Raw genomic sequence first — 26,425 nt, 5'->3', positions numbered from 1 at the left:
CCTCCAGCTCATTTTACAGATGAGGAAACTGAGGCAAACAGGGCTAAGTGACTTGCTCCCTCAGGGCTTAGGGCAGTCCCCAGAACATAGTAGGCACTTCATAAATTTTAGTGGATTGATTTATTGGCCTTGAATCAGTGGCTGTCAGGCCAATAGACAGTCCAGGCCTCCCCATTAACTTTTCTCACCCTCTTACTTCACCTTTCATCCCTGTGCCACTATACAGTAAGGAAATGCTCATAAGGTTCGGGGCTTCCAGTCTTCAGAGATTCTAGTTTCTGCTCAAAGTGGATAGCCAGTGCTTGGGCATCCCCCCTCTTTTACTCAGAGATATCAGCCTCCAATTTGGTCTGACCACCCTCAAGGAGCTCACAGTCTAATGGGGGAGATGACATTTAAACAATTATATACAAATAAGATATGTATAGGATAGATTGGAGATGCTTAGCAGAGAGAGGGCACTGGGATGAACAGGGATTGGAAAAAGGCTTCCTGTAGAAGGTGGGGCTTTAGAGGAATCGAGGGAAGCCAGGAAGCAGAGACAGGACCTTAGTCTTTCCTCTGCCCCTGGCTCGAAGGGCAGACTTGAGCAGGTCATTCCTAAGGTCAACAACCAACATGTGACAAGCAATTACTCAGACCAGTGTTTTGGTTTTTTAAATCAATGATGCTACTCCTTCCAATGCGTTGTGATGGCTGGCTGTTTTTCTCTTTTCATTTGTAGTCAGCTCCTCTTTAGGCTTCATTTTCCTTCCCTATAAAATGAGAGGGTGGGTTCTATATGGGGACTCTAAGGCCTCCTTCATTTTGGAAATGCTGTTTTATGTTCTTCCAGTTCTAAAATTCTGTGTTTGTGTATAAGTGCGCTCTCTCTCTCTCTCTCTCTCTCTCTCTCTCTCCATTTCTCTTCATATTTCTCTCTCTCTCTGTCTCTCTCGGTCTCTCCATCTCTCTTCATATTTTTCTCTCTCTGTGTGTGTTTCTCTTTCTCTGTCTTTCCATCTCTCTTCATCTCTCTTTCTCTCTGTGTCTCTTTCTCTGTCTCTCCATCTCTTTTCATCTCTCTGTGTCTCTGTCTCTGTCTCTCTGTGTCTCTGTCTCCCTATCTCTGTCTGTCTTTGTCTCTCTGTCTCTCTCCTGTCCCCTCTCTCTACCCTTCTCCTTCCCTCCCCCCCATCTTTGATATTCTCTGTCCTAAGGGCCATTTATACTCTATAATTCCACATTCTATTATCAAGGTACCTTCCAGTTTTAACATTGTGTTCTGTTTTCTGAAGCCTCTTTGGTTCTCTCCTCTGATTCAGACTGAGTGAGTCAGGGCAGGACCCCTAGCCCTTCCCTGCATTAGTCAATTCTCTCAGCCTAAGTTGCAGACATTAACAGAGGAGGCTTCTTCACCATTCATACCAAAGAACCACAGGCTTAGTGCTTATCTCTATCTCTCTGCACTCCAGTATTTTGTGCCAGGGGCCTTTCTGTGTCATTTATGTTCTAGGGTTCCACCCATTCTGACATTTTGAATTTAAAGGATTCTTCCACCTCTAATGTTGTCTGTTCTGTGGTTCCTTCCTACTCTAAAAAGCTTAATTTTATTGACTAAGGTCCCTTCCAACACTGAAATTCCATGTTCTAAGTTCCCTTTCAGGCCCAACATACTATATTCTGATTTTCTTTTCTTTTTCTTTTTTCTTTCTTTTTTTTATTGCAGGGAAATGAGGGTTAAGTGACTTGCCCTGGGTCACACAGCTAGTAAGTGCCAAGTATCTGAGGCCGGATTTGAACTCAGGTCCTACTGAATCTAGGGCCAGTGCTTTATCCACTGCATCACGTAGCTGCCCCATATATTATGCTTTTCTAAGGGCCCTATGAATGCCAACATTCTATCCTCAAAGATCTTTCCAACTCCAGATTTTTGTGTCCTAATATTCCCTGTCATTTGTTTTTGGGTCCCTTCCAGCTCTTATATTCTGTCCAAGGCCTTTCCTATATTTGATATTCTAAGCTCTAAGGTCCTTCCCAGTTCTGATATTCTCTGGGTGGGGGAGGGGGTTCCTCTTTTTACAATTTTTTTAAAAAGCATTTATTCACAAGTGAATAAACACCACCAAACACAAATGTTTCCATATTTAAAAGGAGAACAGAAAAAGAGAATTGAATATGAAACCATGAGACTCATTATATATTGCTTGTTTTTTTTTAATGTATATGCTCAATTCAGCAATTAGTTCCAAAACTGTCTTACCCAACCACGTTGCCTTCTGAATCTCCTAATCACTTCTGTGCATTTAAAAAATGCTTCGCTGACACTTTTCTTTCTTCCTTTTTCTGGCATCACCATTACAAACTGCCCCTCTTTCCCCACCCCAACCCATTCTTCCTCCTTCACTTCCCTGAAAAAAAAAAGTTAGCATAGCCAAGGAAGGCAAATTCATACATTGACCTTGTCCAAAAATGTATGTCTCACCCTGCACCCCTCTAAATGGGAAAATGCTTCTTCATCAGATCTCAAGAGTTGATTGGTCATGACACCATCTCTATAAGGGGAGGTTTGACTGAGGAAATCAAGCACCACCTAAAGTGGTCACCAATAAGGTGTCCTGATACTTTAATGAGGTGAGAATCAGCCAACCGATCAAATACTTTCTATCAAGTTGTAAGTGTGCTTGGCTGACTTGGAGTGGTATTAACAGAGTGTTCCAGTTATCTCAGAAAACTGAATTATACCCTGTGGGTCACATATAAGATAGAAGACCAGTTCAGAACTCAAATGATTGGAGCATCTGGCTGAGATCCAGATTCCAGTAAGTTATGAAATAAGAGAACGCATACCAATACTCTCTCACCAAGGAGTGACTTTGGTGAGCTGAGGTCTGGGGCCAGGGAGAGGGAGAAGGAGAAGGATGGATCACTTTGGCTTTTGTTTCCTCCCCCTTTCACCCTCTGCTTTTGCTGGAGGAGGACCTTTCAAATTTCAGAGGTCTGAAGGATTCATCTTCCCAGGGATATCTTTACAGCATCCCTAGAGTAACTAGTGGTCAGGGACAGACTGGACACAGATTTACAGCTCTAGAAAGAGCTCAACAATGAAGCTACATATACCACACACAAGAAGAATGTCTTGAGTATGTCACAAATGGGAGAACAGGACTTTGAGCAGCTGAGAGCCATGAGTTACCTCTTTCCTCTAACTTTGTATGTACTTGTGTGTGTGTACTATACACACTCTGAGGGGAATATCAACTATATCACTTTCATAAATATCCTTTTCTAAAAGCTACTTAAATCTAGCTGACTAAATGACACTCAGCTGCTAATAATGATGGCAAATACATTGGTGGGGGCTCATGAGCTAAAGCACTAGAAAAGATGCCCTCTCAAAGGTAACTTGAGATCCCTAAGTGGACATGATAGACATGCTTGGTGAAAGGGAAGGGAATAAGAATATATATAGCACCCACTATGTGCCAGCTATCATACTAAACACTTTTTATAAATATTATCTAATTTTAACCTCACAACAACCCTTTGAGGTAGGTATTATTATTATCCCCATTTTACACTGAGATGAATGGAGGTTAGGTGACTTGCCCAGGGTCACACAGCTAATAAATGTGTGAGGCTGGATTTGAACTCAGGTTTTCCTGACTCCAGACCCAGTGTTCTATGCCACCAGATGCCTAAGACCTGTTTGGAGGACCTAACTTGTCAATATATTTGAGTGTTGGGAAAATAATCTTAGAATATTTACAATACTGTAGTTATTATATAATTTTCTCTTGGTTCTACTCATTTCACTATGCATCTATTCTTACAAATCTTACCAGGTGTCTCTGAATCCTTCATTTTCATTATTCATTTTGGTATAATAATTACAATGTTCATATACTCTAATTTGTTCAGCCATTCCCCAGTTGACACACATCTCTTAGTTTCCTTGCTATTACAAAAAATATTATTATAAATATTTTTTAAACATAGGACTTTTTATTGTTTTATCTCTTTTGAGAAGAAAGGTAGTATGTGGTTAGTATAGGGTGGGTCTGAAAGTCTGTGCAGTTTAGTGACTTTTTATGTATAGTTCCAAATTGTTTTTCAGAATGTTTTAGCCATATCATAGCTCCACCAACAGAGCACTTTTTTGCCTGCCCTCTAATAGCCATTTCAACAATTGTCATTTTCCTTCTTGTCATCTGTGTCAACCTGATATTTGTAAGATGGAACCTGGAAGTGATTTTGATTTACACTTCCCTTATGAGTGTAGTTTGGAATATTAGTTTCATATGGTTGTTGATAGCTTGCTTTTCATCTTTTGAGAATTATGTTCTTCTAAAAATGGTTATAGCCTTTGACCTTTATCTATTGTCTTAGATATCAGATCTTTATCAGAAATTTGCCTCAAAGATTTTTCCTAGTTAATCATTTCACTTCTAATTTTAGCTGCATTTATTTTATTTGTGCAAAGTATTTTCAGTTTTACGTAATCAAATTTTTTTCCATTTTATCTGTTATGATACTATTTTTCCCTCATTTGGTTCAGAACTCTTCCCCTATCCAGCAATGCAAAAGGTATCAACTCCATTATTCTTCTACTTTGTTTATGCTGTGACCCTTTATATCTAGCCATAGATTCATTTGGATTTTATTGAGGCATGTGGTATGAGATATTGGTCTAAACCTAATTTCTAATGCTTTTCACTTTTTCCAGCAGCTTTTTGTCAACTAGAGTCCTAATTCTAGTAGTTGGGATCTTTGGACTTATCAAACATTATGATATTGTGTTCTTTAATTCCTAGACTTAGCATAACTAATCTGACCCCTTTTGATGATTACTGCTTTATGGTATAGTTTGAGATTTGGTACTTCAAGATCCCTCTTCTTCCTTTCCATTCTCTTCCATTGTTTCCCTTGAAATTCTATATCTTTAATTCCTCCATGTGATACATTTTGTCATTATTTTTTTCTTTAAGAAGTAACCCATTGGTAGATTTATTGTTATGGTGCCAAATAATGAAATTACTTTAGATAGTATTGTCATTTTTATTATTGGTTCACTCAACCATGAGCATTTAATATGTATCCAATAATTTATGTTTGCCTTTATTTCTGTAGAGAATGTTTTATATTTGTATTCATATATTTCCTGTTCATGTGTATTGATGAGTAGACCACCTAATATTTTATACACAGCATAGTTATTTAGAATGGAATTTCTCTATATTTTCCTCATGAGTTTTATTGGTAATATACCCCAAAAAGGGTAATGATTTGTGTGGGTTTATTTTGTAACTATTAACTTTGATGAAGTTATGGTTTCAATTAATTTTTAGTTTTATTTCTAGGGTACTCAATGTGTCCCAAATCATTTCCAAAAAGTGATCGTTTTATTTCTTCTTTGTCTACATGTATTCCCTCAATTTCTCTTTCTTGTCTTATTGCTATAACTAGCATTTCTATAACTATACCAAATAATGGAGGTACTAATGGACATAGATGATTTTCACTCCCTATCTCTTTGGAAAGGTCTCCAATGTTTTTCTGTTACAAATGATGTTAGTTCTTGGTTTAATTATATACTATTCATTATATTAGGGAAAGATTTAGTTATTCCAATGCTTTTATGTTTTTAACAGAAATCAGTTATATTTTCTCAAAAGCTTTTTCTGTATGTGATTTTTATTTCTTCTGTTGTTAATATGGCCTCATATTTATACTTTTCCTATTGTTGAACCAAAGCTGCTTTCTTAGTATAAATTCATACTGATATAATCTTTTATATATGCTGCTGTGGTTTCTTTGCTAATATTTTATTCAGTGTTGTTGTGGTTATTTGGGGTTCTTGTGACTTGTCGGTGTGTTGCTTTCTTTCTCTTTGATTTTCTCTGGCTTAGCTATCAAGATCAGGAATTTAGTTGAATGCATCCTTTGTCTATTTGTGTAAACAATGTATGTAATATTGGAATTAGTTGTTTTTTGGATGTTTATTAGAATTCACTTGTAAATCCATCTGTTCCTGGGTTTTCCCCCTGTGGGGATATCATTTATGACTTGTTTTATTTCTTTTTTGAAGATCGTGTTGTTTAAATTCTCTCTTTCTTGTTCTCTCAATATGGGTACTTTGTATTTTTATAAATATTCAGTCATTTTGTTAAAGTTATTGATGTTGTTAGCATATAATTGGGCAAAATAGTTTCTAGTAATTCCTTTATTTCCTCTTTATTTGTTGTAAATCCTCCTTTTTAGGTTTTGATATTGGTCATTTGGTTTTCCTTCCTTTTTTTTTTTTAAAAAAAAGCAGATTAGCTAATGGTTTATTTTTTGAAAGTTTTTTAAAAAGCAGCTCCTAGTTTTATTACTTCAATATTTTTTTGTTTCAAAGTCATCAGTTTCTGATTTTCAAGGTTTCTATTTTCATGGTTACCTGGGGTTTTATGGCTTTTCTGGTTTTTATTTTTTAGTTGCCTGCCCAATTCATTGATTTCTTTTGTGATCGAAGCATTTAGCAATATAAATTTTCCCCTGAGAATTTGGATGGATCCAAATCTTTTCGTATATTATTTCATTATTGCCATTTTCTTTGATTATCTATTATTTCTATGATTTTTTTACATATCAGTTCTTTAGGATTAAGTAATTTGGTCTTCATGTAAGTTTGAATAATTTCTTCTAAGGCCCTTTATTAATTACATTTTACTGTGTTCTGGCCAACAAAGGTGAGTTTAATATTTCTGCTTTTCTGCATTTGTTAATGAGGTTTTTAATGACCTAGTACCTGGCCAATTTTTTAAGGTGCCATACCAGCTGAGAAATATGAATGTTATGTTTGATTTCCATTCAGCAGTTGCCAGCTATCTATCATAGCTAACTTTTCTAAAGTTCTATCAAGGCTTTATATCATCTCTCTTATTTATCTTTATTGTTAGATTTGTCTGTCTGAGAGAAATGGAAATCCCCAAGTATTATAGATTTGGTGTCTATTCTTCCCTGTCATTTGATTAATCCATTTAAATAATTAGATGCTATGCCTTTACCTATTTTCAGGGATTTGCTGGAACCATTTTGAACTAGCTTGAGAGAGATGACTGTTAATTTTCAGCATGGGCTTTTACAACCCAGAAATCAATAAATGCTATAAATCTGGATTTGATTTATTATTTTGTTGATTTCTAGACTTTGAAAAGTGATAGAGAAAATGCTAATAATGTAGATTAAATTTTAAAGTGTGTCATGTATACTTTCCCCCCCCAAAGAGCTGGTTGTTAAATACCAGAACATGCTTACCTAATTAAAGCAGCAATATTTCTGTTGTCTATGGTCCTTTTTATCATAATGTAATTTTTCTGTTTATCTCTTAACCATGTCTATTTTTACTGTTCAATTATTTGAGATCATGTTTGTTAGCCATTTTTATTTCTTAGTTCATTTGAAGCATAATAAATTTTGTTCCAGCCCTTCATCTTAGCTCTGTGTGAATCTTTTTGTTTCAAGTGTGTTTCTTGTAAACACCATCTTGTTAGATTCTTATTTATAATCCATTTTGCCATCATCTTCCTTTTTAAAAAAAATTCATCTCATTCACATTCATGGTTATGATTGTTAATTGTCTATTTACTTCCATCATTTCCTTTTATACATTTCCTTCTTGAAAAAAAAAAGAGTATAGTAAAAGAGAAGGAATGTGATCAGCACCAGCAATCTACAGTTGAAAAGGTCTGTTTCTGCTTCACTGCACTTCTTCCTTCCCTCACCAAGACCTTGATCACAGCTTCTTGCACTTTCTGTCTTTCCTTTTAATCTCCCTTTACTATCCTTCCTCTGAAAATAAAGTTTGTTTTGCTTATGACTATTCCCTAACCAATACTACCCTTCCTTTTAAGCCTCTGTCTCCTTGCCTTTTTCCCTATTGAATTTAACAAATTACTACATCAAATTTGGGGTGCATGAGCTAGAACAAACAGACCTTCTTTATCTGCTTCAGATATGAGTGAGGTTCACATTCCTTCTTCCATGTTTGTATATTCATTTTTTCAATAACCCAAATGAGGAGGTATGAAAAGTTCTATTCTCTCATGCTTTCCCTAATGTATTCCTTTTTTCCTTCTTTTTTCTTCCTTTCTTAAAACTATCAGAACAAAACAAAATCACACCCAGTATCATTGTTTGCCTCACTTGATCCCTTCTCTGGTCCTTGAAGACACTGTACTTCTGAAAGGACACTAGTCTTTTCTGTTATTATTAAAATGCATGTTCATCATGATTTCACCCCCAAATATATTGCTAGGTTTCTCTTGCCTCATACTTTTACAATTCAAAATATCTATTCAGTTCTTGTCTTTTCATCAAAAATGTTTGAGATTCTTTTATTCTATTAAAGATATACTTTTTCCACTAGGATTATACTCAGTATTGTAGAGTAAGTTATTCAGGCTTGTAAACTTTATAATTTGTCTTTTAGAATATCATATTCCAAGATTCCCTTTACATTAAAGTAGCCACTCCCAAGTCTTGTGTGATCCTGACTTGCAATATTTTTCTTTGACCTGGAAACTCTAAATTTTGGCTATGACATTTCTGAGGAGTTTTCATTTTGAGGTTTCTTTCAAGAAATAATCTATGGAATCTTTCTATATAAACTTTTCCCTTTTGTTTTAGTAAATCCACACAGTTTCTTTTTATGATTTCTTGAAAGATAATATCCAGACTTTTTCTTTTGTCATGATTTTTAGGAAATCTGATGATTGCTAAACTATCTTTCCTTAACTCTCTTGCCAGGCCAAGTTTTTTCCCCCTTTATCATGGATGTTTAATGTTTTCTTCTTTTTAAAAAATCTTTCTATTTTGTTCTAAAATTTCATGTCTTGTAGAACTATTGAGTCCTCTTAAGTCTAGTCTAATTTTCAGGGCATCCAATACTTCAGCAAGGTTTTCCACTTTCTGTTCTAAGCTATTCATTCTCATTCCAAACCTTTCCTCCAGAGCTCCTCTTTCATTTAAAATTCCACTTTCTATCACTTGCTTCATTTCTTCCAGATGTTCTTATAATCCTTGTGGTCACACAATTTTTTCCCTCTGGGTCTCTGGTAACAGTTGCTGTGGAGTCACTCCCTTCTGGGTTTATAACTTAAGTGTCTCTGGACCTGTGATATTCCTTTATAATGTTTGGTATATTCTTCAGTTTAGGCATATCTCTAACCTTGGTTCTTGATTGGGATTTGGGGGCCAGGCTCTTCCACTCCCTGAACTTTTAGATAGGGTGGTCAAACCCTGTTACTTACTTATTTCAATTTCCTGGGCTTTGACACTGGAGTCTATCTCTCTTGATTCACCCATGTTTAGAGTGCTAGCAGGCTTCAATGTCTCTGGTCAGAGCTCTGTCCTTGGTTGTTCTGGTAAGGACACTAGTCAGGGATCTGCTTGGGGTTTCCATCATCCTTGGATGCTCCCCAAAATGGGCATTTCTCAGTGTTTCTAACCCTCTCCCTCTCCTTCACCTTCTCCCAGTCTCCTCAATATGCATGCTACTATGGGCTTTTAGTCAATCCACCTGAGCTCAAACTGATTTTCTTGGCAGGATGCTTTGTCTAGTGCACATAGCTTCTGGCTGATTTTTTGTGATGTACTGAGCTGGAAGAAGGCCTTCTATATGCTTCTTGTTGGATTTCTTGGTCATTGTTCGATCTAATGATTTGTTAAGATCATTTCTGAATTATATGTGGAAAAGTTAAGTTCCTCTATAACATTTCATATGGATATTTGAAACAAAAGTCTTAAATTCTGCATTCTAGGGTCCCTTTCGGTACTATCATTTAGTGTTCTTAGGGTCTTCAACTCTGACATCCTTTGTTCTAAGGCCCTCCTAACTCTGACATTTTCCCTGTTCTAAGCTCCCTCCCAGGTCTGACATCCCCTGTTCTAAGACTCTTCCCAACTCTGACATTTGCTGTTCTGTCTGTCACAGCCCTGATGCTCTTTGAGTTCTTAATGCTTTAAAATGTCATTATTAGATAAACCCTTGTGAACTGCACAACTGTTTAAAGGATCAGGGGTGAGAAATTGATGTCAGAGGGCTGGTCCCAAACAGGAGCAGGTCTAGCATAGGAGAGCCACAGTGATGGCCCAGATGGACAGGAAAATCTCTCAAATTCAGACTACTTTGGATCTGCTGGTTAATAGCTTTAGAATGTCTGTCTCCTGTACCCCGGGAGGAACTGGGCTGTCAGTCAAGAGTCTTTTGATGTTCCTGTCTGGAGTGATTCCTGAAAGACAATGGGCCATGATGCAGGGGATAAAAGAAAGGACCAGCCTGTGTGAGGGTTTTGCCTGTGAGCCTGCAAAGATTGGCATTGTGGATGCTTCCCCCACCCTGAAGATCAGAGAAAAAGGAAAAAGGAAGCCCAGTTAGGACTATAAAATCATTCCAAGAGATGGGAAGTGGGTCCTGTTTGTCCATAAATGTAAGAAGAATAGGACATGATTGGAGAACAATAATAGCAGGTGTGTGCACAGCATTGTCCAGAAAACATTTCTGGGATCCAAAGCCTGGCCCCATTGAATAACTGACATTTGATGAGAAGTATTTTCCAATCCATCCTCTCTCAGGAACCTCATAGTAGTCCTGGGGATAATGACTGCAGGTATGATTAATACCATTTTGCAAAGGGGGAAACTGAAACCCAGGCAAATGAAAGGACTTGTCATTGGTCACGCAACTAAGTATCAGAGGTACTGACTCCTCAGCCCAGGATGTTAGCCAATGCTCTCCATATTACCCTCACTCTATGCACAGTGCCTGACATATAGTTTGAGCTCAATATATGTTTACTGATTGACTGATCAATTAGATCCAAGTCTTCCTAGAGATCTCTTCCTTCAGCAGAGTGCTAGGTGGGGCGGGCCTTGCTTTGTGTGAGCTGAAGCTGATAGATCCCTGGACATTGATGGAATGTGTGCTGGTGAAGGAGAGAGGGTGTTATTATTCTACCTCCTGTTATTCATCTGAGACTATTTCTTTTCTTCTATGGATAGAACTAAGTCTGGGCCCTGGGCAAGCAACCTGAAATTTTTTTTGAGCTGGGAATTAGGTCTATTATTGTCATTCCTGAAATAGCCTATAGGTCACACTGTGAAATCCAACCATACTGTCCTTTACTTTGTCCCTCATGCACAGTGGAGGACTGTCCTTCATGGAGTAGGTAGGTGGTGTGATGAATAGAGTGCTAGGCTTGGAGTCAGGAAGAACTGAGTTCAAAGATGGCTTCAGACATTTACTAGCTACATGACCCTAGGCAAGTCATTTAACCCTGTTTGCCTCAGTTTTCTCATCTGCAAAATGACTTGGAGAAGGAAATGATAAACCACTCCAGTATCTCTGCCAAAAATCCCAAATGGGGTCATAGAGAGTTGGACACAACTGAAATACCTGAAAAATAACATACACAGTAGTCCATTTCCCATCTCCATGCTTTTGCATTGACCAACCCCCATGCAGTCCCTCCTTGCCTCCACTTCATGGAATCCTTCTCTTCCTCCAGGGTGCAGTTCAGCACCACCTTCTACATAACACTTTCTTGATCTCTATGCCTCCTGACCCCATCCTTCCCTAACTACCTTGTAATTATCCTGCATAGACCTCCATCTATACATGTGGCCTCCCCCAGTAGAAGGTAAGGTCCTTGAGGACAGGGACTGTTTCATTCTTTACATTTGTATTCCCACCACAGAGACACAAAGAAAGGCAAAAATTAAATTCATGCCCTTAAGAAACATTCTAGGGCAGCTAGGTGGCGCAGTGGATAGAGCACCGACCCTGGAGTCAGGAGTACCTGAGTTCAAATTCGGCCTCAGACACTTAACACTTACTAGCTGTGTGATCCTCACTTAACCCCAATTGCCTCACGAAAAAAAGAAACATTCTAATAGGGGGGACATGTCAAGAATTTTTGTTGTAGGTCAGTCGCTTCAGTCATGTCTGACTCTCCATGACCCCATTTGGAGTTTTCTTGGCAGAGATACTGGAGTGATTTAATTTCCTTCTCTGGCTCATTTGACAGATGAGAAAACTGAGGCAACAGAATGAAGTAACTTGCCCAGGGTCACACAGCTAGTAAGTGTCTGAGGCTAGATTTGAACTAAGGTCTTCCCAACTCCAGGCCTGGCACTCTATCCACTGTGCCACCAAGAATAAATGGAAGTTATCTGAAAGTTATCAGGAAGTAGAAGTACCTGGGGGGTCCAAGGAAGGCCTCCTACAGAAGTTAGGGTTGGAGCCAAGTCTTGAAGGGAGCCAGGGAAGTTAAGAGGTAGAGATGAGGAGGGAGACCATTCTAGGCATGGGGGAACAGCCATTGATAAGGTAACAGAATGTGGTGTTTGAGGAATGCTGGGTAGGACAGTGTTGCTCAATGAAAGAGTGTGGGGAGGGGAGTCCAGTGTAAGGAGGTTATCAGATCGATAGTTTCTGCCCTTAAGGAGCTTATCTTCTATCAGGGAGAAAACATGTATGATTTGGAAGGGGCAGAAAGAGGCACCAATATCTATGGCAAGGATTCTTCACCTTGTTTGTGTCATGGACCCCTTTTTGGCAATCTAGTGAAGCCCAAAGACCCCTTCTCTGAATTGTGTTTTTAAATGCAAAGAACACAATATGTAGCATTGGAAAGGAAACCAATTATTTTGAAATAGTTATTTATATATATATATACACAAGTATATTTATCTTAAAGTATTTTATTATTTGCCAGTTACATGTAAAAAAGTTGTCAACATTTGTTTTCATAAGATTTTAGTTCCAAATTGTTCTCTCTTCCTCCCTTCCCTCCCCCCTCCCCAAGACAGAAAGCAGTCTGATAGAGGTTATATACGTACAATCACATTAAACATATTTCTGCATCAGTCATGTTGTGGAAGAAGAATCAGAACACAAGGGAAAAAACTCAAAAAAGGGGGGAAACAGCCCCAAAGTAGAAACAGTCTGGTTCAATGCACATTCAGATTTCACAGTTCTTTTTTCTGGATGTGGAGAGCATTTTCCATCATGAGTTCTTTGGGATTGTCTTGGATCATTGCACTGCTGAGCAGAGCCAAGTCTGTCACAGTTGATCATCACACAATGTTGCTGTTACTGTGTACAATGTTCTCCTGGTTCTGCTCACTTCACTCAGCATCAGTCCACTTAAGTCTTTCCAGGTTTTTCTGAAATCTGCCTGCTTATCATAAAATATATATTTTTAAAAACAAGTTCAAAGACCCCAGGTTACGATTCCCTGATTTGAGAGGATCTAGAATAGATTTATGTAGTGTCATGGTATTTGAGTTGAGTCTTGAAAAAGAGAAATAATTCTTTTATTTTTTTTAGGGCAATGAGAGTTAAGTGACTTGCCCAGAGTCACGTACAGCTAGTAAGTGTCAAGTGTCTGAGGCCACATTTGAATTCAGGTCCTCCTGAATCCAAGGCTGGTACTTTATCCACTGCTCCACCTAGCTGTCCCTGTGGGTTAGTTATTCTTATAGAGGCAGAAGTGAAGAGGAAGTGCATTGTAGGCATTGAGGACTGCCTGGGCAAAGACATAGGGCCTGGAAATAGACTGCCATGTATGAGGAAGGGTAAGAACACTGGTTTGATTTGACCATAGGGAGCATGAAGGTGAGTAATATATAATAAGGTTGGAAAGGTAGGGTGGGGCCAAGTCATGAAGGGTTTTTCATGCTAAACAGAACAGTTTATATATTTGATTCTAGAGATAATAGTAAGCCACCTGGGGTTTATTGAGAAGGGGAATGATATGGTCAGACTTGTACTTTAGGAAAAAACCTGACAGGAATTCCCAAAATGATATACTTGACAAATGTTCATCTAGCCTGTGCTTGAACACCAATGTAGGACCTGATTCATGCTGATCCCAAGTCTAAAGCTTCTTTCCATTCTATCCACTGCTGCCCACCTGCAGAGATCAAACCACCCTCCAAAATGCCACTCCTACCCTCTTACTTCTGTGTCTTGGGCTTCTTAGCTGGATGGAGGAGGTGGCATCAAGACAAAAATGAAGATTCAGAGATTTTGATCTCAAAGGGTCCTAAGAGTCCATATAGTTCAACGCTACTGTTAAACTGAGGCCCAGGAAAGTTAAATGATTTGCCTAAGGCAACACAGACAGAAAGTAGTAGAGTGAACTCGTCTTCCCTTTTCCTTTGACTCCAAAACCAATGCTCTTCCCACTGTCCTATCTAGTCTAGATTTAGAGGTGGAAAAAAATCTTAGGATTCATTTCATCCAATCTCCTCATTTTTCCAATGAGAAAACTGAGGCCCAGGGAGGGTCAGAGAATTGCCCAAAGATACTTCAAATCACTGAAAATTGTGGTGTTAGAGTCAAAGTCAGGTCCACTTACTCCATCCCAATCCATCTCTTTGGACACTCCCAATACCATTGCCAGGATTGTTCTTGGCACAGTTTTTCTTTTCCCACTAAGCTTCATCTTTAGCTGGGTCTGTTTTTTCTCCCCCCAGCAAAATACGTCGGCTGCTACTTGGACAACCCCAGCAGACGGGCCCTTCGAGGATTATCCTTCTTTGACTACAAGAAGATGACAGTCTTCCGCTGCCAGGACAGCTGTGCTGAGCGGTAGGGTGGGATGCAAGCCCAGCTACCCCTAATGATGCCCCTCCATCCCCCAGCCCACCTCCCCCCACTTGGTGCTCTTTGCCTTTCTGTCTGTGGGGGGCTTGGAGTGTGCAGGTGTAAGGGCACAGGAGGTGTGGATGTGGGGTTTAAAGGAAATGCATGGGTGCGTGCAAGTTAATCAGGGGCTCCAGGGGGCTTGCTGCTCCTCCCCACCATCCAGTAGCAAATACTGTCAAAACAGGTGATCTCCTGGCAACCCCAGACAGATGAAAGTGAGTCAGCCCATGAAACTTACAAATATGATACCAAATTTATGAAAATGAGAGCTTATGACATAATTAACCAGTTCTTGGCCTTGTGCCAAGGTGCATTAAAATATGGGCAATTCCCTTTGGAGACTAGATCTGTCAGGCCTGCAGGGTCTCTGGCATCAGATCCACTGCTGAACCCACCAGTGAAAGTGCTGCTCATTGGAATACAAGTCCATGAAGGGAGCAGTGGCCCAAGAGTGAGGACTTCTAGCCCTGCATGGGTTGGTTATTTTCAAGCCTCTACCCCTCTAGTTGGACTCATTTGAAATAGCATGGCACAGCGGACAGAGAGTCTTAGATTTGGAAAGCTGGGTTGGAATCCTGGCTTTGATATTTATCAGCTGTGTGACTCTGAGCACGTCATTTCAATTCTCTCAGACTCAGTTTTCTTATTTATAAAATGGGGGTGATAATGATAATAGTGTTCACCTCACAGGGTTGTCGTGAAGATCAAATGAGATATTATACACAAAGTGTTTTGCAATCCTTAAAATGCTGTAGAAATGTAGCTGTCATCATCACCAGCATCATTTATTACATTTACAGGGTGAGGGAGAGAACTTTCTTCCCCAGTCTTTACCTCTTCTCAATCTTTCTTTGGATCTTTGGTGGGGTGACAGGGTCAGAGGATCCTAGATTTAGAGTTGGAAGGGAACTAAGAGGCCATCAAATCCAAGCCCTTCATTTTAAAGATAAGGAAACTGAGGCACAAATGGTTAAGTGGCTTGCTCAAAATCACATAGTTAATAAGCATCTCAAGTGTGATTCCATCCCAACTCTTGCTGATTCCAAGTTCAATATTCTATCCACTAAATCACCTTACCTCTTTGGGGTCAGAGGTGTTATCCATTGACCCCATTCCCAATCCATGCATGGGGAATATCACGACTTAAAATTGGCTGAGATGTTGAAGGGGAAAAAATTGGGGGTTTGCGGGGAGAGGAGGAAGACTATTTGGCAAGACAGATGGATAATAATAACAGCTAATACTTCTATCAGGTGTTAAAGGTTTTCAAAGCACTTTGCATGCATTATCTCATTTGACCTCAGTTTCTTCATCTGTAAAATAAAGACCTAGACCTAATCTATAAAGTCACTTCTAGCTCCAAAGCTCTAATCCTCACAACAACATCAGAAATACACACTGTTAGTCCCATTTCACAGATGAGGCTTAGAAGGGCTAAGTGAATTGACCATTGTCAAATAGCCATCCTGTTCCCCAGGCAGGCCTTCAACCAAGTCCAGCCCACTGGCCATTACACCTAAGGCCCAACCAAAATCCCAACTTCCACAGGAAGCCTTCCCCCACCTCAATTCATTTTGATGTCTTTCCTGGGTTAATTATTCTGTTTACCCTGGAGGTAGCTTGCTTTGAATATGTTGTTTGTATGCTATCTCCTCCAATAACCTCCAGAGCTCCTTGAGGGAAGGGACTGTCTTTTACCTTTTTTTTGTATCCCCAGCATTTAGCAGAGTGCCTGGCACATAGTAGATGCTTAAAAACTATTTCTTGATTGAACACAGCCTGCAGTTTAAGCAGAAAGCAAATGGAAGGAGTTTTTCTTCATTTTTTTATTACTTATCTAAAGCACTTCAAAGGTCAGTCTTGTGACCTGTTTATTAGCCTCAATTTCTTTCTTCAGGACTAAGAATTTAAAGCCATATATAAAAGCAATTTACAGAGGGCATATTTAATGCTAGAGCAGGAATTTCCAGAACTGGGGCCTCCCAGTTGGATGAAATGAATTAATAAATAAATATGGAAGGATTAGAAAAAGCTTCCCCATTAAAATGAATATATGTTTGTTAGGGTGTGTGGTCTTGTGCATTTGAGTGTATTTGGGGATGTGAGTGTGAGAGTACCAGTATGTTTTTAGGTGCAGAAGGGCTGTTATGTATGGGAAAATATGAATGTATGCATTTAGGATTATATGTAAATGTAGTTAGGGGAGCATATGAGCAAGGGTGCATGTAGAAGAGGGCATGTAGATGTGAGGACACAGTGTGTGTGAATCTGTGCTTATATGTATGGGCAAGAAAATGTTTGAGGGCTGTGTGATTCTGCCCAAGTGAGTGCATGTATGAAAGGAAAAAGAAGGGAAATAAGCATTTATTAAGTACCTACTATGTGCCAGGCATTGTGCTAAGGGCTTTACAAGTATGAATTCATTTGATTCTTACAACAGCCCTGTGAGGTAGATAAAAGGGAAGGAATTGTTAGTGTACCAGGAATGAGAGTTGTAGGGGCACTTGAGCATGGGTGGAGACATGTGAGTATCTCTGTGTGGGGGTGTTTAAGGATTTCTCTGAAGGCCTTGTTTTCTTTACAATGAGAGGCAAACACATGGCTAGACACAGCATTCTCATCCAAAATGAAAATGATATTCATGATTAAAAATAGTTCATTGAGGGGAAAGAATTGTCTTTCAAGACAGCAGCCCTGGACATAGTGGGTCAAACCAAGAATTCTAGATTCGGGCTCTCTAAAGGAGAAACTCGAGGGTGCCCTGGCTGCTCCTTGGATCAAAGGATAAAAGCAGGAGGGATCTTGGAGACCAGCTGGTCCAACAGCCTTCTATGCAGGAGAAAAAAAGGAATCATCTCAAACTGGTCACTTTGGCCAAGTCCTTTCTGGGCTCTGCTCTGGTTGGAGGGAGAGGGTCACTAGAGCTGAAACTTGGCAGACCTGTATTCTCCTCCTAGCTCTCACTCACTTTAGGCAAACCAGTTTCCTTCCCTTGGCCCGCCTTTCCCCATGTGTAAACTGAGAAGGCTGTAGTGAGTGTTCACTTCTCTCTCTCTCTCTCTCTCTCTCTCTCTCTCTCTCTCTCTCTCTCTCTCTCTCTCTCTCTATCTATCTATCTATCTATCTATCTATCTCTCTTTCTCTGACATTCTAGGTTACAGGGGAATAGACTGAGGGCTGTAAGGGGCTATAGAGGCTCTTTGTTTAACCCCCTGAGTTCACAAATGAAGAAACTGAAATCAAGTGGCTTTGCCCAAAGTCACGTGGATAATAAATACATAGAATAACCAAGATTTTAACACCGATCCTCTGATTTGAAATCTAGAATTTTTTTCTGCTGCACCACTCTGGCTCTCTCCTAATACTGACATTCTATGACCTCTGCGCTAAGACCCTTCTCAGCTTTCACATTCTATATCCCAAGATCCTTCCTGACATTCTTGGTTCTATGATCTGGTCCAGTTCTGATGTTCTAAGGTCCCTTGTGCTATATTCTCTCCCAGCTTTGACATCTTCTGTTCTAATGCCCCTTGCAGTTCTGACATTTCACTTTCTAAGGTCTCTCCCAACTCTGACTTCCTCTGTTCTAAGGTCCCTCCCAGCTCTGAGATTCCTTCTCAGCTCTGACATTCTGTATCCTAAACTCCTTCCTAGTTCCCAGAACATCCTATATTCCAGGGTCTCTCCCAACTCTGGCATTCTCTGTTCTGTGATTCTAGGGTCCTATGAATCCTCTCTTGACAGCTTCCATTTGCTTAGGTACTTCCCTGATTTAGTCCTGAGAATCCTGGACCAAGGCTTTTTAGAGTCAAACAAGGTCTTGGACCTATGCAAAGTCTCTGCCTCCCCCAATTCTCACCCCAAATTTATCTAGGATTATTACCTTCCCTTCTTACCAATTACCATTAGGGGGGTGGCCCAAAAGCGAAGGACTTCTCCATGAAGGACATCTAGGTCTGGACCCACCAACAATTAGAGATTTGCTCAGGATCACACTGTCAATGTGTGTCCAGGTCTTTCTGAGAGGAGTTCAATATCTACCACACCATGCTGTCCCTCAATAATAAAACAGTAGTGGATATTTACATAGTGTTGTAAGGTTTGCAAAGCTCTTGGCATCCATCATCTCTTTTGAGCTGCCCAATAACCTAGTGAGATAGATGCTATTATTATCCCCATTTTTCAGATAAGGAAACTGAGGCCCAGAGAAATTAAGTGACCTATCTAGGCTCATATAGCTAGTAGGCAGGTTCCTGAATGCAAGTCCAATGTACCACCCGCTTGGCCATCCTTCCTCCCCAGTCCAATAAGAATCCCCTCTCTAGAATCCCTGAGAAATGACTCATCCAGTCTGGGTTCATCTTCTATGATGAAGGGACACCCTCCCTCCTGAGGTTGCCCACTAAGATCATAGGGTCATAGATGTAGAACTGGAAAGGACCTCAGGGGCCAGTTAGTCCACCCCCTCCCATTTTACAGAAGAGGAAACTGAGACTCAGGGCAGGCACACAAGTGGTAAGTAGACAAGGCAGGATTCAAACCCAGGTCCTTCCATGCTACATCTCACAATCTTCCCACCACTTTATCCCCATCCCACTTCTAGACCTCTCCAATTCTAGGAAGTCTTTCCTTACACCCACTCATCAAAATTGTGTCCTCCTTTTACCCTCTGAGGCCAGACTCCTTGAAATCAGGCAGAATGGCCCAATCTGCCCATGGTGACAGTCAGTCCCCAGTCCTGCCTGGTGCCCAAGCTCATAGCTTCCCTCCCTAGAGAGCCACAGAATCTCTCCATCATTTCCTAATTTACCTCCAACAAAGGCACAATCCTTCCTGCCTCTAAGTAATGGGGCTGCCTCTTGCCTTATGATCTATCACACCTGTGAGGCCTTTTTTCTTCCAAAGTGATGCTTCCTTCAGCTGAGGCCCAGTAAATCACCCTCTCAGGACTCACACTGTGGGGCCAGGTTCCACGGAGCATTGGAGGGGAAGCCCAGGGGAGAAGTTGTGGGAAGTAGAGAGTCCCAATGCCTTCCCAGGACAGCTGCCTGAGGGGAAATGATGGTGGAGGAGGGGGCTTGGTAAGGAGATTTAACTGTTCTGAGCCATTTCCACATGGTACGGAGAACAGCTGGCATGCTACCCAGAGGATAATTGTGTGGTGGGAAGGACACTAGATTTGAGGATCCAAGGAGCCTGAAACTCTGATTCATTGCCTGTGGGACTATGGACAAGTTCATACCTTACTCTGGGGCTCTGTTCCCTCTTCTGTTAAAAAAAAAAAGAGTGGAGGGCACAGACTATCAAAGACTTAGCCTGAAGTCCGTGGTCCATGAACCCAATTGGATAAGAAAAACATACATCTTTATTTCAATATAACAGTTTTCCTTTGTACTCCTGTATAATTTATTTCATTCATGGAAAAACATGTTTCTGAGAAGGGAAACTTAGGCTTCGTAAGTGGGATCACCAAAGGGGGAACACAGATGGGTAAGAATCCCTGGACCATTTGGTCTCTGAGGTTCTTGTCAGCTCTAAATCTATGATCCAAATAAGGAGGTTGGGTTGAATTATTGACTGTTGTTTGGGGTTGAATTAATGGGTTCATAAGATCTTTGGATTTAGAGCTGAATGAAAACTCCCCTCCCTCTGACTTTACAGAAGGGGAAACTGAGGCTCCAGAGAAGAGAAAGGGAACAAGCATTTATCAAGCACTTACTGTGTGCCAAGCTCTGTACTAAGCACTTTACAAATATCCCATCTGGTCCTTGCAACAACCCTGTGATCTAGATACTGTTATCATCCCATTTACAGATGGGGAAACTGAGGCAGACAAAGGTTAAATGACTTGTTCTGGGTCACACAGCTAGTCAGTGTCTGAGGCCAGATTTGAAGTCAAGTCTTCCTGACTCTAGGCCTGATGCTCTATCCACTGAACCACCTAGTTGTCTCACAACTAGAAGGAAAAGGCTTTGCTCAGAATCATACAGGTAGTCAGCAGCAGAGTCAGGATTTGAACCCAGGTAGGTCTCCAGGCACCAAATCAATTGATCAACCAACAAGGAGTCAGTCAGCATGCATCTACTAGTACCAGTTGCTGTCCTAGGTGCTGAAGGCACAAAAACCAAAATGAAATGGTCTGTACAGTACCTTCATGGGATCCGTTAGTGTATCATGGAGGATTCAGCCTATGTCTCAGACCAGATATACAGCACCCAAAGCAAAGTGGAAATTGGAAAGTTTTCTTATGGATTCCTGTGCTCTATCTGAATAATTAAAAGCCTGAAGCAGAATTTTGTGGGGTTTTCTGTAGGGAGGTGGGAAGAGAGGTGGAAAATTACCTGACCCAATTTGTCTTCTCTTTGAGCTAGGCATCCATAGCCTCAGTTTTTCTATCTTTAAAATTGAAATTCTTTGTCTTCCTCTTAGTTTATACTTTCTGCCCAAGACTTCCCTGGGCTCTGAACCAGGAGTTAGGAAGACTTAAGTTCAAATCTACCCTCAAACACTTACTGGCTGTGTGACTGGGCAGATCACTTAATCTCTCTATGCTTCAGTTTTCTCTTCAGTAAAATGGGACTAATGATAACATCTACCTCCTGGGGTTTTTTATAAGGATAAATAATTTATTTTTACATATCCTGAGTTTTAAAAGAGATTTTTATATCTTTTATATTTTTATTTCTCTCCTGAAATAATATTTCTAGAGCATTTTGCAAACCTTCAAGTGCTACATAAATAATAAAACAATAATAATAGCAATTATAACTATCATTATCATTATTTTATTATTGTCAGGACTAGGCAACCTTCTCAAGGAGAGAATGCTGGGAAACATTTTGTAAAGGAAAGGATATTCAATAGAATGTAAGCTCCTTGAGTCCAGGGGCTAGCCACTCATGTTTTTGTTTGTCTCCCCAGTGAGAGACTCAGTATTCCAAATCTGACTGATTACCCCTCTCTCTTCATCATTCTCCCTTCATTTCCTCCACTCTCTAACACCTCCTTTGGACTAAACAGCTCAAGAGAGATCAGAAGATTTGGCTCTCCAAGACACATTAGAAGTCACCTAGTCCGATGCTTTCATGTTCTAGATAAGAAAATGACTTGCCCAAGAACAATCCCACCAATGGTAAATGGCAGAGCTCAGATTCAAACCCAGGTCTTTTGACTTCAAGACTGGTGCTGGATCTACTGTCAGAGAATCAGAGTTTTAGAGACTGAAGGGACTTCAATGGCCATCTAGACCAACTCATCCCCAAACAAGAACTCTCTATGTGATATATCAAGCCAACAGTCAGGCTGTCTCTGCTTGAAGACTTCCATGGAAGGGGAAGCCAGCATCTCTCTCAAGAAGGCCTGTTCTACTTGGGGACAGTTCTAATCGTTAGGAATTTTTCCCCTCACACCCAGACTAATTTTTCCTCCCTGCAACTTATACCCCTAAAGGTATATTTTTATTCATTTAAAATTTTGTCTTCTTAAAAAAATATTTTAAAATTTTTTTTGGTTTGCTTTGCTCTTGGGCAACCAATCAGAACAAGACTAATTCATCTTCCATGAGACAGTCCTTAGAATCCTTGAAGATAGTTTTCATGTCACCCCTGAGTCTTCTCTCTTCCAAGCTTACCCTCCCACAGTTTGTTTAATCTATCATCAGTTGACATGAATTCAAGGTCTTTCACCCCATTGGTCAATCTTACTGGACCCTCTCCAGTTTGTAAATGCCCTTCTCTGGTGCCCACAACCTCATCCCAGGTGCTTCCCAAGTACCAGACTCACCAGCATCCTCTCCTTTCTCCTTCAGAGCAAGAACCATCTCCAGTTGCCCAAGGCCTGGTACATAATAGGCACTTAATAAATGCTTTTTCATTTATTCAGGTATTCTAGCAGTAAAAACATGATACCAAAGGGCTATTGTCTGCTTGAGGGGTAGTATAGAGGATGGCATGGGAGATGGGGGTGGAACTATAAGGGAATGAGGGATTGCCCAAGAGCCCCCAGAGGGAAGGAGATGGCAAACTTCAAAATCTCCATTGTTACTCCTTTCCTGAATGAGGCACCAAGACCCTGAATCTCCCCAGTGGAGTGACAGATGTCCCTGCTATTGGTCTATACACCTGAGTACACCAATGTTCCCTTCCCTAGGGGTTACCTGTATGCTGGGCTAGAGTTCGGTGCCGAGTGCTTCTGTGGCCACAAGATCCAGGGGGCAAATGCAAGCCAGGCTGAATGCAACATGGAGTGCAAGGGTGAGAAGAACAACATATGTGGTGGTGTCAACCGACTGTCCATCTATCGGCTTGAGCTGGCCCAGGAATCTGCCCGGAGATGTACGTGAGTCTGTCTGCCTGGCACCATGCACTGAGTGTGTGAGAGGGGCTGCTGGGGATAGGGAGGAAGTGCCAGAGGGCCAAAGATACCCTCTGAGAGCTTAGTGGGCACTCAGATGGAGGCCTGACAGCCCAGACCAATGAGAGGTTCAAGAGGATGGACTGGGACCCATTGGAATATACTGACATGAACACTGATTGCGACTCACAATCAGATGCCTGCATGACCATGGATAAGTCACCTCTCCTCTGTAGACCTCAGTTTCCTTTTCTGTAAAATTAGAGGATTAGATTAGATGATCTGCAAGACCCTTCTAATGTTGACATTCATTGTTCTAATGTCTCATACTCCTCTGACTTTGTATGTGCTAAAATTTGTTGGACTGGAACCGCTTCCATCTCTGAGCTCTGAAGGTCCTTTTCAGTGCTGACATTACATGTTCTAAGATCCCTCCCAGTTCTGATATTCTATGTTCTCAACTCTCTTCTAGCTCTGACACTGTGATTTTTTTGTTTTAAGGCTTCTATCAATTCCAACATTCTCTGCTTTAAGGCCTCTCCCAGCCCTGACATCCCCTGTTCTAAGGGCCCTCCCAAGCCCTGACATCCTCTGTTCTAAGGTCCCTCCCAGTTCTGACACCCCCTGTTCTAAGCCTCTCTCAGTTCTGATATTCTAGGATTCTAAGTTCTAAATAATTTTTGAACTCAGTAAAAATGTTGTTTTATTCATTTTTATTTTCTGGGTTTTGCTTTTAATCCTTTTTGTTCACTTAAATCTCAACCAATTTTTAAAAATTCCATTTCCAATTTCAAAATCTATGAATCAAGATTATTTCCCCCAGCATTTGGGCAGGCCTCCTCTGACGATCTTAAATAATCCAGTTCCTGCACCTGGACCACTTCATACATACTCCTTTGGCAGCATCAGCATGAGGTCATCCTCAAAACAACTTATGATTTCCCTCCTTCAGCCCAAACTTTGGACACAGATAACAAAATGATCTTTGGGAGTTTAAATATGGCCTTAGACACTTACTAACTGGGTGACCCCGGGCAAGTCATTTCACCCCGTTTGCCTCATCTGTAAAATGAGCTGGAGAAGGAAATGGCAAAACATTCCAGTATCTCAGCCAAGAAAACCCCAAATGGGGAAATGAAGAGTCAGACACAATTTGTTTGTTTTTCGCAGGGCAATCAGGGTTAAGTGACTTGTCCAGGGTCACACAGCAAGTAAGTGTCAAGTGTCTGAGGTTGGATTTGAACTCAGGTCTTCCTGAATCCAGGGCTAGTGCTTTATCCACTGTGCCATGTAGCTGCCACATGTCAGACACAATTGGAAAAAAAAGTTGAATAAAATAATATTACTAAAGTAAAAATATGATCATGGCACTTTATAAGTCAAAAGTCTTGCAAATTCTTGAAAGTCTAACATAGGCAATAGCCTACAGGATAAAGCCCTTCACAAACTGGCTTCAGTTTCCCTTTCTGGGCACATTCCTTTCTCTCATACAGTCTACATTCCAACCAAATGGGTCCACCTGCTGTTACCTTAATTCAGCCTTCCCTCACCCCCGCACCCCTTTCCAACCTAGAGTGTCTTTCATTCCTGAGATGTATTTGTTCTCTCCTCACCTCTGCTTCTCTGAAAGGATCCTTAACCTCCTTTGAGGTTCAGCGCAGGGGCTCTGATCTTGTGGGAAGCCTTTTCTGATTCCACTAGTTGCTGATGACACTTTCTCCCCTTTCAACTTCTTCTCAAGTTATCTCTGTGTCAATGTTGAATTTCCCAGTATAATGGAAGCTTCTTGGGGGCAGGGACCGCTTTCTCTCTGTTTTGTCTTTGTATCCCTAGTGGCTAGCATCACATCCTTCATATGTTGTTGTTCAGTCGGTTCAGTCCTGTCGACTCTTCATGACCCCATTTGGGCTTTTCTTGGCAAAGATCCTGGAGTGGTTTGCCATTTCCTTTTCTTTTTTCTTTCTTTCTTTTTTTTCAGGGAAATGAGGGTTAAGTGACTTGTCCAGGGTCACACAGCTAGTAAGTGTCAAGTGTCTGAGGCCAGATTTGAACTCAGGTCCTCCTGAATCCAGGGCCAGTGCTTTATCCACTGTGCCACCTAGCTGCCCCCTGCCATTTCCTTTTCCAGCTCATTTTCCAGATGAGGAAACAGAGGTTAACAGGGGTAAGTGACTTGCCCAAGGTCACACTGCTAGTAAGTGTCTAAGGCCAAATTTAAACTCAGGAAGATGAGTCTTTCTGACCCCAGGCCTGGGGCTCTATCCACTGCATATAGTAGGCACTTAATAAATGCTAATTGAATAGGATTAAGTTGGAGTAAGAAGAGCTAAAGAGCTGTTGTCTCTGGCTTAGTTAGGCTTCCTATCCGTCTTTGGATTTACCTACTTTATCATCATTAGATAGATATTGAGGTTACCCTGTTCCCCATAGACATTAATCACAAGGCTGTGCAGTATAGCAGAGCTGCAGGCTGAGTCCTTACTACCTTTGCCGCTGGGTTCAAATCCTGTTTTTGTTGCTTTCTACTTGTGTGACTTCGAGAAAATCATTTTTAACCTCTCTGAGCCTCAGTTTCCTCATCTGTAAAATGAATCAATGGATTAGATGGCCTCTTTGTGCTCTAAATCTATGACTTCTAACATTTGTGGAGCCAGAAATGCAATGCTGTTGGGGAAACCAGTGGCATTTAAAAATAGGCTTTCACCAATGGGATGATTCATTTGGATGGGATCTTAGGAACCATCAACCCATTCATCTTACAAAAGAGGGAACTAAGGCAGAGAGAAATAACTTACCCAAAGTCAGAGCTAGTAACCAGTAGAGTAAGACTCAAAACTCAGTTTTTTTAAACCCCAAGTGGTCTCCAGGTTTTCTCTCCCTGTGCAAGGCTGCCTCTCCAAATACAATGTTTGTTTGGTCTGAAGGGTTCCTTTGGGTCATAAGAGAGTAGAAGGTTATAAACTCAGCACTATTAGGGACTTCAAAGGTCATCTAGTCAAACTATTTTTACAGTGAGACCCCGAAAGATGAAATTACTTCCTTAAAGGTCACACAGATGGTGATAAATGTGGGCTTCAAACCCAAACCCTTTGACACCCCCCCCATCCTCCACTGTCCCATGCAGCCTCCTTCATTTTACGGAGGAGGAAAACTTAAATGATAAGTGATAGATGTGTCCTTTGACCCCTCCCTCAAACTTTGATCCTTCCACTCTCCCATGTTGCCTCTCTTATCTCAAAAATGTTTAAACCCAGGACCTTCTCCATCTGAAGTAGACACAGCCTCTCCTCAATTATGGACAAGATCCATGTGGCTAGATGGAATTTGACTCAGCCTAGACCCTGGTCAATCCTGAGGTTGTCTGGTATATCTGGACACTAGCCAGAGCTTGCCTGTACC

The 26,425-nt window shown here is 40.7% G+C and overlaps 1 protein-coding gene across 5 annotated transcripts in view; it reads left to right on the top strand.

The window, feature by feature from the left end:
• The window catches only part of WSCD2 (WSC domain containing 2), a 141,454-nt gene that overhangs the window by 74,139 nt on the left and 40,890 nt on the right, over positions 1-26,425 (top strand). For 4 of the 5 annotated variants that reach the window (XM_043975089.1, XM_043975092.1, XM_043975091.1 and 1 more), the window contains 2 exons: positions 14,503-14,617; positions 22,823-23,007. The exons of the other annotated variant lie outside the window; for it this stretch is intronic. In XM_043975089.1, the coding sequence (XP_043831024.1) occupies positions 14,503-14,617; positions 22,823-23,007 (300 nt within the window). The remainder of the gene's footprint in view (positions 1-14,502; positions 14,618-22,822; positions 23,008-26,425) is intronic. 5 annotated transcript variants of the gene reach the window in all.

This window comes from Dromiciops gliroides, chromosome 1, assembly GCF_019393635.1.
Source record: "Dromiciops gliroides isolate mDroGli1 chromosome 1, mDroGli1.pri, whole genome shotgun sequence".
NCBI classification, from domain to species: Eukaryota; Metazoa; Chordata; class Mammalia; order Microbiotheria; family Microbiotheriidae; genus Dromiciops; species Dromiciops gliroides.
Note: the sequence above shows the minus strand (reverse complement) of the source record. Positions and strands in the feature narration are given on the sequence as shown.